Source organism: Puntigrus tetrazona, unplaced genomic scaffold (genome assembly GCF_018831695.1).
Source record: "Puntigrus tetrazona isolate hp1 unplaced genomic scaffold, ASM1883169v1 S000000513, whole genome shotgun sequence".
NCBI lineage: Eukaryota > Metazoa > Chordata > Actinopteri > Cypriniformes > Cyprinidae > Puntigrus > Puntigrus tetrazona.
The window spans coordinates 562,501-578,558 of NW_025048150.1; the positions used below are offsets into that span (position 1 = coordinate 562,501).

The 16,058-nt window shown below is 42.5% G+C and overlaps 1 protein-coding gene across 5 annotated transcripts in view; it reads right to left on the bottom strand.

The window, feature by feature from the left end:
* Window positions 1–14,246, bottom strand: part of LOC122334360 (rho GTPase-activating protein 40) — a 17,896-nt gene extending 3,650 nt beyond the window's left edge. Inside the window, exons 1-12 of one of the 5 annotated variants that reach the window (XM_043232227.1) lie at window positions 13,912–14,246; window positions 6,628–6,797; window positions 5,558–5,778; window positions 5,006–5,084; window positions 4,226–4,377; window positions 3,555–3,720; window positions 3,378–3,469; window positions 2,453–2,530; window positions 2,078–2,237; window positions 1,514–1,596; window positions 556–765; window positions 329–472 (exon numbers count right to left, since the gene is read on the bottom strand). In XM_043232227.1, coding sequence (XP_043088162.1) covers window positions 329–472; window positions 556–765; window positions 1,514–1,596; window positions 2,078–2,237; window positions 2,453–2,530; window positions 3,378–3,469; window positions 3,555–3,720; window positions 4,226–4,377; window positions 5,006–5,084; window positions 5,558–5,778; window positions 6,628–6,778 — 1,536 coding nt within the window. In that variant the 5' untranslated portion in view covers window positions 6,779–6,797; window positions 13,912–14,246. Of the gene's footprint in view, window positions 1–328; window positions 473–555; window positions 766–1,513; window positions 1,597–2,077; window positions 2,238–2,452; window positions 2,531–3,377; window positions 3,470–3,554; window positions 3,721–4,225; window positions 4,378–5,005; window positions 5,085–5,557; window positions 5,779–6,627; window positions 6,798–8,125; window positions 8,480–10,865; window positions 11,508–13,678; window positions 13,883–13,911 lie in introns of those variants that run through there. The other 4 variants (XM_043232228.1, XM_043232224.1, XM_043232225.1 and 1 more) reach the window with 4 other exon arrangements.
* Window positions 14,247–16,058: the final 1,812 nt, after the last annotated feature.

A 16,058-nucleotide genomic window follows, 5' to 3' on the forward strand; every position in this document is an offset into this window, starting at 1 on the left:
AGTCACAGACTACAAGCTTTTGTGCTCTTGGTGTGTTCTCTCAGGTCCTGTAAGCATGTGTCGTGAGACTAAAGCCTCTGAAGAGATCATCCCATCACCTCCTCATCCTCCCGCGATCTGTCTCTCTTTCCCTCCTAATTCCATCTTCATTAGCATTTACTCGTTCACCAGATGCTTTACGGCCCTCACGATCGCTAGGACACATTTCTCAAAACTTAGCTCACTTTCTCAGAAGCTCATTTATCTTCGACGTTCATGGACATGAATTCTTTTCTCACTCTGACTTTTCGTGCTACACAAGTCTGTCGCCTCCGTCTTCTCCTCTCACCTCTCCGGAGTTCTTGTCCGGTTTGTCTCTGCTGTCCGTGTGGATCTTCCTGAGCAGGTGCTTGATGCGTTTGTCGTAGAACTGGTAGCGACGGCTGCTGTTCTCGTTCAGCTTCCTCACCTGACTCAACAGGAAGTTGGGAACCTGCGGGAGAGCAGATTAAACACGCTTTGAAACGCTTTGGGGAGAAGCGAGCTACGACAGCAGAGGTTCCTCCGGCTCTTTACCGTCCACAGCAGGTCCTGGTAACGGATGAGGAGCCTCATGATATCAGCCGCCCGCTCCGCCTGACCCTTCTCCGGACCGTCCACGGCTAGTTTACTGGGAACGGCCTTGTGCAGGAAGAGGTTCGGAGCCATGATGGTGGAGACGGCCCACAGGTTCATTCGGTTCCGCCGCTCGCTCAAGACCACCTTACTCAGGAACTCCAGCAGCGCCTGGAGAAACCACACAGGCCTGGGTTACACACTGAACACTACCGTCTGGCAAGTTCCTAAAATATACACTATAAGGGCCTTTAGATTCGGCATCTTTAGGATCGGTGTTAAAAATCATTTTCTTCTTTTGTGCGGACCAAAAAAAAACACATCCTAAAACTGAAAACCTAAAATCTTCTCACAGCTTCTTTCTTCTGTGCAACACACACACACGGAGGTCAGCGTTCTTCAAAATAGCTATGTTCCACAGAAGAAAGAGCAAATGATGATTTCTGGCTGAGCAATCTCTTGAAGTGAACTGGGCTGAAGAGCGCTTCACGTGACTTTTAACATTCATCAACAGCAGCGCTTCAACACAGAGACACGGGTTATATAAAGAACCGACTGTGAGCTGCGTTACACTTCAGTGAAACTCCTGAAGACCTTCAGCTACACACACACACACACACACACACAGATTCGCAAGCACACTCATGTACACACCCGCACACACACTCATGCACACATATTCACATGCAAGTACACACACACACGTGCACACACTTATGCACACACACTCACTAATGCGCAAGCACACACTCATACACACACACACACACACACTCGCACACTTGTACACTCAAGCTACACACACAGCAAATGTTCAGTGTGTTAATGAATTTCTCTTATGTAACACTGCTGATGAGTCACGTCTATGACACATGTTGGCAGGCGTGTGTGTGTGTGTGTGTGTGTGTGTGGTTTGTACCTTCAGTGTGTTTCTGTTGGGTTCTGGCAGCAGCAGTACAAGAAGATTCAACATGTGCAGCTTCTGCTTCAGGTCTGCAATATCTGTACAAAACAATTCAAACATGATTCCTCTTCAAACAGACTGGAAGAAACTAATGACACAAACACTGCAAAAAATGACTTGTTTTCAGCGAAACTATATACAAATTCTTAAATCAAGAAGGATTCAAAATGTTTGCTCAAAACAAGCAAAATATTCTTATATAAATATGTTTGTTCTCATCAGCTAAAGTAATTTATTTCTATCTTCTGCTGTAGTGTGTCAGGAGGAAATAATACGTTTACATTTACAAACATTCATTTAGCTATTAACTTCTGTCTGATCTGATCATCATCAGTCAAGGAGCTTTGCAGGTATCGTTCTCGGAGACTTCTTCTGGATTGAGTCTCAGTTTCTGTTCTTCATGTCATGATCAGATCTCAACCTCTACGCTTGATGACAAATACTGTGAACTGATGTTTCCTCCTGACACTTCTACACACTCTCCAGCAGACAGGACCTCGGTGAGAGCCGCTCACACACCTCTGACGGCGCTGAAGGTGTTGAGGTGCTCCGCGGTCAGCAGCGGTGCTGGGAGTTCACGGATGAACTTCTTGAGGAGAGCGGCGGCGTCGTTAGGACTGACCTCGTCCCAGCTGAACGAACCGCTGTAAAACGAGTTCTCCAGCTTCTGCTGAAGCACCTAGAGTGAGACGGACACAGCGTCTGAGACACAAACACTCACTCCAGCATGCAACCGTTTTATAAAAACATAAGATAAGTTGCTTGAGGCCTGCATTTTCCCCATTTCAAGGAAACAGGACTATGGTGTCAGATGCTACTTTACAGCTTTTTTTCAAATGTAATTAATATCTTGGTACACTTTTAGCACTTGTTGACAATAATGTTTTATGTTACTTTTATTCTGGCCTGAGATCCTGGAACCCGCAGAATCCCTTCAGAATCAAGACCCTTCTTCTCCAGAAACGACAGAAGCTGAAACGGAAATAAAAAATACCCAAGAGTTCAGTTTGAGTTAACGAAACAGAAAGGGCAGCAAATCTTTTCTTCTGTATTGTGATGTAGACGCGTTAGCAAAAAACGAAAAGGGGCTTAGTTCTGTTTTTGATTGGATGTTGAGCTGTGGGCGTGGCTTTCAAAACGGGGGTCCTTCTGAATGTGAGCTTGTGGGGGCGGAGCCTAATTGAACCAAATGTTTCTGGAAGTCTTTTTTACTGGAAGATTCAGTTATGACATTTTGGTTAAAAATGTGGTCACAATGTATTAAGAAGCTACATGTTAGTGGTTATGCATTATATCTTTCCATTAATAGTTGGTTAAAATGTTTTATAATCCACTTATATAATTATAAATTATTAATGCAACACTAGTTTTTGTCCCATTTTTCCAAGATCTAAGACTTCTTCTATGTACACACAAGATGTATTTCTCTCAAATATCATTCACAAATCTGGCCACCAGAGCTGTTACCCATGAATTGAATGTTAATTTTTCTACCATAAGCCGTCTTCAAAGGCGTTTCAGAAATAGGTCTTTTTTTTTTACATAGAAAAAGTCGATGGGGACGAAAAAACCAATTGTGATGCGTTTATAATTTTGTTCAGTGCACTTAAAGACTGCCTTTTCATGTCAATAGAATGTATTTTTTAAAGGCGTAACAATAAACTAGATGAGTATTATAATGTATTATAACTGTGGGTACAATTATTAATGAGATAATATTTAAGTTACAAAGACTTTAAGTGAAGTGTTACCTTAACTTCAAAGTAGTTTTATAATAACAGGTTGGATGTAATTGTAAGGAAATGATGTTATGACGTACTGTTTGGAGGAGGAGTGGGATCTGAGCGTTGGGTTTGATCTTCTGATCGCTCTCCACCAATGAGGTGAGAGGAACGCCGAACAAACAGCTCTCTGACAAACAGGAAGACATTTGACAGGATTCTTGTTATTGGTCACACGGGTCTGAATGAGTGTGGTCACGTGACAGGAAACTCACCAGGGATTTTCCGTTTGCAGGTTTTGTGTCGTTTGACCTCGAGCCCCAGGAGGTCACAGAGCGCCGTCATGTCAATCAGAGCCAGCTGACGAACCTTCTTCATGTCCTGATGAGAGAGATCCAGCACCCGCGTCACTCCCAGCCGGCACTGAGGGCAGATGACCCGCTACAGGCCCAAAACAAGGAGGTGACATCTTATTATCAGTATTCTTATTTAGCCATACTAAGATCATGAGCATCAGCCAATAACTGAACAGAGACAGATAGTGAATGTTGTCATGCAGTTACTATGGTCCTTTAGTGTGTTGTTATGTGGTCGCTATGGTGTGTAACTAAGACAGACGGACAGTGAGTGTTGTTATGTGGTCGCTATGGTGTGCAACTATAGACAGGCGGACAGTGAGTGTTGTTATATGGTCGCTGTGGTGTTTTTAGTGTAATGCTATGGTTGTTATGTGGTCGCTATGGTATGTAACTAAGACAGGCGAACAGTGAGTGTTGTTATATGGTCGCTATGGTGTTTTTTGTGTGTTGCTATGGTGTGCAACTGTAGACAGGCGGACAGTGAGTGTTGTTATGCGGTTGCTATGTTGTTTTTGGTGTACAGCTATGGTTGTTATGCGGTCGCTATGGTGTTTTTAGTGTGTTGCTATGGTAGCAGTGCATCTCACCGGCAGTGCTCCGTCGTCTCTCCTGCACTGGCTGCTGTTGTTCTGTGGTAGTTTGGCTTGTTTCAGTAAGATGGCCGCTTGTTCACAATACGCCACATCTGTGATAAAGATCTCGTCCATCTGCAGCCCTTGAGTCTCCTGACCACTGACAGCTACACACACACACACTGTTAAAGACTGTCTCCATTGACAGCGGGAAGCGTTTGCTATCTGGTCCATTTGAATATGATTTCCATTTGAAAAAGCAGGAAATTGCATCTTGTGTTCAAAGGGCACGTGCTGCATTCACGAGCGCTGAGTTCATGTATAATCACTGCTCATCTCCCCGAATCTGAAGCATTTGAATGTTATTAAACACACATACGCTCTTATATTAATAGATGTGACAGGTGAAGATCTGCAGCTGAAAATATCACTGAATAATTAACAGAATAATGAACCGTTAGGATCACGATGCTTGGTTTCCAATCCTGATCAAGGAGAACCCCCAACACTGCACGTCTTATATGTGTCCTTAATCAAACAGACCTGATTCAACTCCAAAACCTCAATCATGTGTCTGTGTCAAGAAGGAGAGCGCAGTGTTGGGGTTCTCCAGGATTGGGTTCCGTTCCTCAAAAATAATCAAAGTGTCTCTGCAAAACAGCTGAAGTGTTGTGGTTGGTTACTATGGTTGGTTCCTTATTATCTCGTCACATTATCTCAATAGCTTCTCATCCAATAGAAAAGAGTGTGTGGGTCTGTGTGTGTTTGTGTGTGTGTGTGTGTGTGTGTTTGTACCTGATCGTTGTGTCTTTGTCACACTCTCCATTTTTCTGTGTGTGTCAGTTTCGCTGTTGTGTGTCTCGGGAACTGCTGACTGAATAGAAAACAATTAGTTAGACACACACACACACACACACACACAGGAGATGTGTTATCTGTGTGCGTGATGAACAGAGCTCAAACCTTTATTCAGATGCACTGATATGATCTGACATGATGTGAGTGTGTATTGTGTGCTGAGGAGCATGAGCACATACAGGCCTTTACAAATGCCACGACTGACTGTTCCTCCACACACACACACACATGCACGCATGCACACACACACACACGCAACGCACCGCGCTGGACAATGACGTCTCTGAATTCAATAATAAAATGCCTTTAATTGAAAATATACAAATAAAGGACAGAGTGTTTAAAAGGTGGGTTCAAGACCATGAGACAGGGGTTTAAAAGCTGAAGAACCTCAAACTTGACCTCAGTGTTGTCAGAACGGGGAATAAAGGCGCTATGAAAGACGCAACATTAAGATTTCATGTAATATAATGAAAGGTGTGCTTGTACCTGAGCTATGGGGGAAGCGAAGACGTCTCTGACGTGTCGCGGTGGTGTTTTGTTCCTCTTGCGCAGCGAGCAGGTGTACGAGTCGATGCGTCTTTGAACCGCAGCCGCTTGAGTCTTAGTGAGAGTCGACAAAAGAACGGCTTTATCCACGTCTTCTTCTTCACCTGTTACCAGCGGAGACAAACCAGCATCCTGCAGCCAGAGCTCCTCCTGCTCGCCGTCTGACACACACACACACACACACACACACTTTATTAAACCCACTCAAAATAAATCATTTACAATAACATAAATAGGTGTAAACTGAGCACATTAGGTTTCTATGGCATCTACATTTATACAATAATACCACAGCATAATACTAGGGAAACTAACTTTAGTAAAAACCAAAAAATGAATCCTTAAAATTATTGAAAACAATTAAGCCACATTTGCGATGAAGGATAATGATACAAGTGTCCATTATTGTACACAATATTGTCTCGTTTATGCTAATTATTACCAGGCTCGTTTAAACCCATGACAAAATAAATGTTTTCATAACTCCGCCCACATGTTTACGCAAAGAAAGAAGGCGGAGCTATTCTTCTGTCTGTAGTGTTTCTGCGGGCGTCATGTTCTGGAGACGCTGTGGAAGTCAAACTACTCTCTTTGTGTTTCCAAAAGAAGTCTAGACTAGAAATCAGTGTTAAGTTGTGTTTACTACACGTTCCAGAACAGATGAACACAGATCTTTATGGAGAACTGATTCCTGATATCATGTTATATTAAAGTCTGTAACATTTCCATCAGAGCTTGAGGTATTAGTCCAATCACAACGCACTGGAGAGCCGGCCAATCAGAGCACGCCTCACTGTTTTAGAACGATGAGCTTTGCACAAATCGACCCGTTTCAGGAGGCGGGGCTTAGAGGAGAAAATATAATGTACAGTATGTGGAAAATAATGAATCTTAAACCGCATAAACACATCGCATTACATCAAACGCACAAAATAACGTAACGTGACCCTTTAAGACCGTAACTCTAATCTAAATGTAAACTGTATTTTGATTAATTGCGCAGGCCTCACCTTCGGACTGTCTGGAATCTCGTCTGCTGCTGTCGGGCTCCGAGTCGCTCCGTATGGTCTCCACTTCACTCCAGAAGGACTCCAGACACAACCTGTCGGGCTGCTGCGGGGTCGGGAGGTCAGGTGAGTCCGCCCAGGACTCAACATTCATCGCGGTGAGGCTGCAGGCCCTGAAACAGAGGAAGATGATGAGGATGAGTCCTGAGGACGAAGGCTGAGCTTCAGGGGCCAGTTGTTCAAAAGGGATCTGATCAGGTGTCAGATTTTGATCAGATGTGTTGTTCACAAGAAAAACAGATTCAGAATTTGGATTGAGGCTCTCGCTCATCCTTTGGTTCACAGACCTCTGACGGGAATTTCGGATTAAATCCTTGGTTTGCATTATTCCAAAAGTCTTAGTGAGATTAGGATTCTTTTGATCCAAAAATACCTGGATTATTCCCATTTCTGGAACCAAAACATAATAAAACATTTAAAGAATTAAAAAAATGTTAACGTTTGTAACATCTGACAACAAAACAAAAATATGATATTTAATTTAAAATTAGTTTTTTTTTTAAATCACTGATTCTAAACTACATCGTAACAATCATCAGAGATGGAGCAGGTATTTGTGGAAACAATATGCAACATTTTCCCATCATCGTGTCCCTTCAGGGTCTCCGTAGAGCTCCAGTAATCCAGATTTGGAAATCTGAACAAGTGTGTATCTGGATCAGAGTGATCCGATCCAATTTAGCTTCGAAAAACTGGCACAAAAATAAGACAGGTTGCCTGATCCTGAATCGCAAGACTTTCGTAATCCAGATCATCCTGATCCAGATTACACTTTTGGGGACTCTCAAGCATGTGAATGAGACGTCTTCTGCAGTCTCCAGTTTTAACGGGTAAATGACCTAGCGAACGGCCATTCTTTAACGTGCTAATGAGTTTCTGCTGGTCAAACCGGTTTCTGTTGAACTGCTTGATTAAATCGATACTGAAACTGTCGACTCCAGCAGCGTCAAGCTCTCATCACATCAAGTAATGTCAGATACACATAACGACATCTAACAACTAACAAGACCAAGAGCAATATATGAAGACAGAACATGCTAAAGCTCTTCTTTAAGATGGACTGCAAAGCGCTGCTCTTCCTCAGAAGTCCCGTCTTGTTTTCCAGAACTAACATTTTCAAAATGTCTCTTTTTTGCAGAACGACGGAAGATAAAGAAATGTTTCTGAGTAAATGCATTAAAAAAACGTTTTTTGCAAAAAATGGATGGCAATAGAAAGGTAAAAAAGCAGTAATAAACAGCACATCTGTAGCAATAGCCAACAGTAGATTATATATATTCAGCTGTTAGATGATGAACACATCAAAAGATAGACCCTAGTGACTGGTTCTGTGGTCTGTGGTCATAAAAATCAGCTTAATTCATAAGAGCAGAGAAGACCTGAAGGAGATATGATTACAATCATCAGTTCAGATCTAGCAGCGGTTCAGTCAGAACTCTACCTGGTGCTCGTCTGAGTTTTGGTTTGTTGGTGAAGGAAGCGTCTCGGTCGACACAGATTCCCGTTCAGGACGGGTCTGGATCGAAACAAACGCGGTTTTATCTCCATGCAGTACATTCTCTCTCACGTTCGATCAGTGCAGATGAACAACGATCCTCATTACTCCTCCGACACGCGTTTGCTCGTCACATCTCTTTCTTCGACACATTTCTTTTCCAGTTCTGAGCGAGAAAAAGTCCATCAAACAGAATGTGTGTTCGGTTCATCTGCTCTGCTGCAGTACTAGCATCAGAGTGTGTGTGTGTGTGTGTGTGTGTGTGTGTGTGTGTGTGAGTGCCGGGGGGAAAAAACCAGCAGCACCACATCACTAGCACCTGACCTGCCCATCCAGGACACACCCTGCTTCTCATTAACACACCACATGCCATTCATAACCTGACACATAAACAAAACCATAAATAGATTCAATCAAAATAATCCTTAACCTCTAACCTGCATGATGAAAACAAAGTCTTTGAAAGAATAATTTACCCCAAAAATGAAAATTTCATCAATTACCTCCACCAATGTAATGAACGCTATCAGAGCTCAGAGACGAAGAAAGGACACTGTTAAACATCAGCTGTTCGGGGTCAGGGGTCAGGACAGGTCAGATCAAGCAGATCACTTCAATCTCGCTGAAGAAGTAGTTTTCACTTTCTCCAGACACAAGGATTTAACAGCAAAAAAAAAATGCTTTTCTTACTTTGTTTCCAGCCACAACATCTAAGAAAGATTTTAAGATTTTAAGTAGAAATCTTTGTCTTGTTTTACAATAAACAAGTCAAGATGAAGCGAGTTTTTACTTAGAGCAAGCAAAATCAAGAGTTATTTTTCTGAACTCACTGTAAGATGTTGTTTCAAGCTTTTTTACTGAAGAATTTTTGGCTGGAAAAAGCATTTTTGAAGAGTTAGACTGAAGCTGTTATTCTACAGATTTCTAAAGCCTCGGTGATGTAGCGGTGCTAGACAATCTCAAACTCTATTCAGGATTCTTTTAGGACTGCTATTCGTGCATTATTTGTGAGAAGATGCATATTGAGTGACGCGATGTTTAAAAATATTCACCAAACAGTACAGAGCCAAAGAATAGACACTTTTTTTCTCGTGCAGAAACACATGAAGCATTGCTACGATGGAGGTGATGGCTTGGATTCCCAGATCTGGGATGTCCATCTCATTTTCATTCATACTGTGACAGTATTCACAGACGACTCCGTTCTGCTCGTCGCTCTCAGCGTTTGCACACGGCATGTCCGTCATCAATCTGTCCGTAGTGCTCTTAAAGAATCTCCTGGCTAACGCTAACAGGAAGCTGAATGACGCAGATACACGCTTCATTGTTCTGCCGGACCTCTCTCCACCAATCCGTGTTAAAACTAGACAAATGCTAGAAACTAAACGCACTCGGAGAGCTCTCTGCTCTTCTGCTGAAGGAATGAAGACATTCAGGCTTGTTTTTTGACTTCAGGTCCTGATGCCGGAAGAACGGTCAGCTTATTTTTAACCGTGAATTCCCCCCCACCTCCACGTGTTGAGATTCATTGTTCATACGACACGCTACAATAAGCTGACTTTTATAGAGCGAGAGAACAAAAGCACAGAATGAACGCTAAAGGTTACGCTACCCATAATATACGAGCTACTCCGCTCCAATGCAACCCCGTCTAAAACATTTATATAGACACTGCATTAATATAGACATTATGAACTACAGTCACATTGATACATTTACACTAAACACTAAAGACAGATGAATATAACACACACAATATTTTTGTGCATGAAGCAAAAACACCCAGTCAGTTCCTGAAGCGATGCATTCGTATGAAACACAGATAAAGACAGAGCTGCTTTTGAGTTTTCATCGCAACACGGCGTAATAGCTGAGTAACACATAGTTGTAAAAGCACAGCTTGCGACTGGAAAAGCTGCATTATTTATTCGTCTGGAGTCACACGAGTGAGAGAGACAGACAGAGCTGCTCTAATCGTCCTCACACTCGCTGACAGAGTCTTGCTTTCAGTCTTAATCCTTAAGCTTCTTATAGTTTGCAGAGTTCAACAGTTAAGTAATGTGAACCGCTGACCAGGTTTATGCAAGAAAATGAGTCACGAAGCATTCAATCCACAGACAGCTCTTACATCACTTCTGTAGCGATTGGGGGAGTTTTTGCAGTGTTTTACCACGATATCATTTATTTTATTAATCAAGGAATCGGTTAAAAAATATATATATATATATATTAGCGAATGTTAAAATTAGACACATTGTCAACACTGCAATAATAACTAATAAATACTGCATGCTTAAGACAGTCTTCGTATTTTATGCATTTTTTTATACGAAGATATACAAGAAGTGAATTTGTTGCTTCACCCGGAACACAGCTTTCTTCAACCAGAATCATGTTGTGGTTGAGCTGACTAGTTTAATGTCAGTATCATAATGTATGCACAGATATATTCATAAAATAGACAATCAGGATGATTAGGTAAAAATCACGTTCCATGAAGATATTTAGTAAACTTCATCTTTGATTAGCAATATTTCATTTGGTAAAGTTTAAAGGTGATTTTTTTTCTCCCTCAGATTCTCGATTTTCTAACAGCTGTATCTCACACAGATACTGTCCGATCATGACGAACCAGACGTCGATGGAAAGAGGACTTTTCTCAGGCCGTGTTTCCCGTGGTTCATACCTGACAGGAGCGTGTCCCGTGGTTTTTCCCAGCAGCCTCGACTGACCCGTGTTTCTTCCCCATGGCATTCTGCTCTGGTTCTTGTTCCCGCGGAGGGCAGGAATCAGCAGCTGACCGCGTCGAGCTCCAGCGAGCTCCTCGGCGTGTAAACACATGAGAGCCAGAACGCTCCTCACAGGAACATCAGAGCAGCCCAGCATCCTGAGACAGGAAGAGCCCACCAATACCCAACAGCGGAAACACCGGACGAGACGGGGAATCTCTCGCTTTTTAACTAGCTCCACTTCCTAAACTTCAGCGAAGCAGCGACCAACCTCAAGATAAACCTCCCTTCCAGAGTAGAATCAAAACTAGCCGTCTCCAGCCTCTCAGAATCAAAGCAGACCTCCAGCTCCTTCACCGCTCAGAGTTACACAATCTGCAGGAAAACTGAACTCTTTGTTTGCAGGGATTAATAGACTTGTGACACACTTCTACGTCAACTAATCAGACCAACCGTTTCTTCACTTTCTGACTAAATAGAATACATAACAGTGTTGGGGTACATTACAAGTAATGTGAGTTACGTAATCAGATTACCCTTTATTTAAAGTAACTAATAAAGTATTACTTTTTCATTTACAAGAACATCTTTCAAAAGTTCTAGACTAAATGTGCATTAATTCATCACACTCAATGAAACAAACCTGCAATAATTAGATAAACTGAAAATTGTGCTTCATTGTTTTACTGAACCTTCTTCAGCCTGAGATTAATTCTTCACACTTATGGCGTAAAAGGCCTTTTACATCTGCTATAAGTAGAACTTTTTATATTAAAAACAATCAGTCAAGCCCTGCTAATGTAACTTTACTTTACATAAAAAGTAACTAAGCAACGGAATTAGTTACTTTTTTTAGGGAGTAACGCAGCACTGTAATGCATTATTTTCAGAAGTAACTTTCCCCAACACTGTAACAAATCATGAGTCTGAAACACACCGCGATGAGACCAGTCAGGACGTCCTGAAAGAAAGACTTCATCTGTGAATCCTGAAAAATTAAATGCGTGACAGTTTCCACAGAAAATATTACGCAGCACTACTGTTTTCAAGATCGATAATAATCAGAAATCTTTGTTGATCAGTAAATCAGTGTATTCTTCAGATTTCTGAAGATCATGTGACTCTGAAGATGAAAATACACAGAAATAGATTACACTTTAACACAGCTGTTTATATTGTAATAATATTTCAGGTTTTTTACTGTATTATTGTAGCCCTGTTAAGAAGAGACTCATTTCAAAAGCATTTGTATCTTTTGAATGGTAGTGTATGTAAATATTTAGGCCACCCAATAATGCAGGTACATTCTATTCATTCTACAAATACTCCAGTCACATAGCACACGATCTAGTTCAAGTGTTTAACCACCGTTTGGTTCCAGCTTGAAGATGTGGAACTCACTGAACTGCTCAGAACGAAAGCGTCCGTGAGACGTCTCTAAGGTGAGCGAGAGTCTCATCCGTCTTACAGAGGCAGAGATTGGCCGGAGTCTGAAGCCAATTATCAGCGTGGCACGTGAGACACACTCACACACACACACACACACACACACACACACACACACACACACACACACACACACACACACACACACACACACACACACACACACACACACACACACACACACACACACACACACACACACACACACACACACACACTGACGTTGTGCTGATCTTCTGTTTGGCAGTTTCTCCAGATTCAGACTCTCGTGTGAAAGCCGCTTCAGAGAGACTGCTGCGACGGACCAAAAACAGCCCACAGATGGCCAACAACTAAACTACTTTACTGCAGCTGGTCAGTGACTCACGAACGGCTGGATCCCTGAGAAAAACATCACACATATTACACTCATATCAGTGTCTGGAACCAGCAGAGATGTGAAATCCTGCTTTTAGGTACATGCGTTCAGGGGAAAATACAGTAACGCACACCCAAAGATATTATTGAGTAGAGTCTGAGATTGTGTGTGTGTGTGTGTGTGTGTGTGTGTGTGTGTGTGTGTGTGTGTGTGTGTGTGTGTGTGTGTGTGTGTGTGTGTGTGTGTGTGTGTGTGTGTGTGTGTGTGTGTGTGTGTGTGTGTGTGTGTGTGTGTGTGTGTGTGTGTGTGAGTGTGTGTGTGTGTGTGTGTGTGTGTGTGTGTGTGTGAGTTTGTGTGTGTGTGTGTGTGTGTGTTCATGTCTAGTTCAGAATAACTTGTTTCTTTGCAGCTCAGCAGTTACTTCACTATTAAAACGATACATTCGTCAAAAATCGCTTGTTAATGTAATAAATAACGACAAAGAACCAGCAACACGTTCAATTAAATGCAGAAGCTGACCGAGTCTGCTTTCAACCGTTTACTTCCAAGAAAAAAGCTACAAATGCACCAATACATCCAAACATACGGATATGATACTGACGTGTAATACATAGTAATATAATATTGCTGGTTAACTTCACAGACAGTCTTGAAGTAGACTGTAACAGTGTTTTATTGTTCAATCTTTCACTGTGACCAGGAGAGCATGCAGGTAAATAAGCTACAAATGTGTAAGTATTTTCATTTCTACAGAGCATTATCCTGCACGTGTTTTTAGTAGATGTCTCTGCATCCTTCATGCAGGTTTCTGTGAGGTTGTTTGTGGTATGATTCCTCTACACGGATCTGTTCTGGTCGCCTGCACTTTCTGATGAAGACACACAAGCATGTCTTTGCTCTGTGTCCTGTCCCACGATCACACGATCACCCAGATCCTTCTGCTAAGGATGGAGCCCAAACGGTTACCTGGAGAAATCAATGGAGCTGATCCGTCAGGTCTGAGGAGACGCACGCACTCGTATCTTCAGGAGAACCGAGTGAAAGCCTCGCGCAGCTTTTCACGTTTATTGTCTGCAGCCGGACAAAGCGCGCGCTCCATAGCAACAGGTCTCCTGCCCATAGCAACCGGCCAGGGCAAAAAGCGCCAGCGTTACAGACACATGACATTCACGAAGCGGAAGCCGCGAGCGCGATCTGACCTGTGAGTCGAGTCCCGTGTCGCTCCGCCGCGCTGTTACCGTGAACCTGGCTGCCGATGTCGCGGACGCACGGAAGCAGGAGCCGCTATTGTCTGACAGACAGATGGTGCCGAGGCCCTCATCATCGCGTGACGTCACGGCGCGTGCGCGTGCCTGCGTGCGCGTGTGTGTGTCACGCGCCAGGTGGTTTGACCGTGACCTCCGTGAGATCCTCGAGAAGAACGCTTTGAGCTCGTTGTTGTCGTTGCGTTCTTAAAAAGCAGCGTCCTTGTAAAGAGCAGCAAGCGCTGGTGTGTTCTCTGTTACAGTGCGGTGCTGAAAGCCTTACCTTTAAAATATGCAACCCATAAAAAAATCATTGATTCAGGGATGAGAGACACATTAAATGTGTGGCAGCTGGGAGGATGCTGATGTTTCTTCTTCATTCAGTTCTCTGATAAGCTGCCTTGAAACTTACTGTGCATTTCATATTTTATCATATGAATGTTCTCACTCATATGCACGGACTCATCGACAGACCAGCACACTTTGGTTGTGTGTGTGTGTGTGTGTGTGTGTTAATGTCATCATCGCTGATTAACTTCAGGAATGGAAAATAGTGTTTTTTTTATCTTATTTTTTTAATAAAACACTGTTTATTCTTGTAGGAAATAAGTGTTTGTACTACCTTAAGAAATAAGGGACAGAAAAAGGAATATTGCAAATATTTGTTCCGTACCATAATAAGTCTGTTTAACCTATAATGTACAATTATTCTAAAAATAATCTAGTGTCCTACAAAAAAGTAAATTGTACCATTATGGAATCGTGACAAGTGTAATGTAGGTGCTGAACATATTGTGAAACTACAAATAGCACAACATTTCAAAGGAGCTGAAGGTCTGAAGTGATCGTCCGGTCCAGGCCTGCTCATATCTGTTTCAGTCCGTCCTGACTCTTCTCTCATGTAACATGTCTTTACAGATCGAATGCAACCTGACTTCCTGTTTTTGTTTGCTTTTTTACTTCAGTGTGTGTGTGTGTGTGTGTGTGTGTGTGTGAGAGAGAGAGGGATTAACGGCCCGGCTGTTTCCTAGCATTGTTCAAGCTCAGACTTTGGTGAACCTTTGGGCCACACCCACTCACACTGGCAAACACTGTTACTATGGCAACCTTGGGTACTGTACATACAATTACTATAGTAACCTTCAACAGTATAGTACACACACTGTTACTATAGAGGTGGCAGTATAGCATACACACACACACACACACACACACACACACACACTGTTACTATAGTAGGTGGCAGTATAACACACACACACACACACACACACACACTGTTACTATAGTAGGTGGCAGTATAACACACACACACACACACACATTGTTACTATAGTAGGTGACAGTATAGCACACACACACACTGTTACTATAGTAGGTGGCAGTATAACACACACACACACACACACACACACACACATACTGTTACTATAGTAGGTGGCAGTATAACACACACACACACACACACACACACACACTGTTACTATAGTAGGTGGCAGTATAGCACACACACACACACTGTTACTATAGTAGGTGGCAGTATAACACACACACACACACATACTGTGTTACTATAGTAGGTGGCAGTATAACACACACACACACACACACACACACACACACTGTTACTATAGTAGGTGGCAGTATAGCACACACACACACACTGTTACTATAGTAGGTGGCAGTATAACACACACACACACACATACTGTTACTATAGTAGGTGGCAGTATAGCACACACACACACACTGTTACTATAGTAGGTGGCAGTATAACACACACACACACACACACACACACACACATACTGTTACTATAGTAGGTGGCAGTATAACACACACACACACACACACACACACACACACACACTGTTACTATAGTAGGTGGCAGTATAGCACACACACACACACACACACTGTTACTATAGTAGGTGGGTGGCAGTATACACACACACACACACACATACTGTTACTATAGTAGGTGGCAGTATAACACACACACACACACACACACACACACACTGTTACTATAGTAGGTGGCAGTATAGCACACACACACACACTGTTACTATAGTAGGTGGCAGTATAACACACACACACAC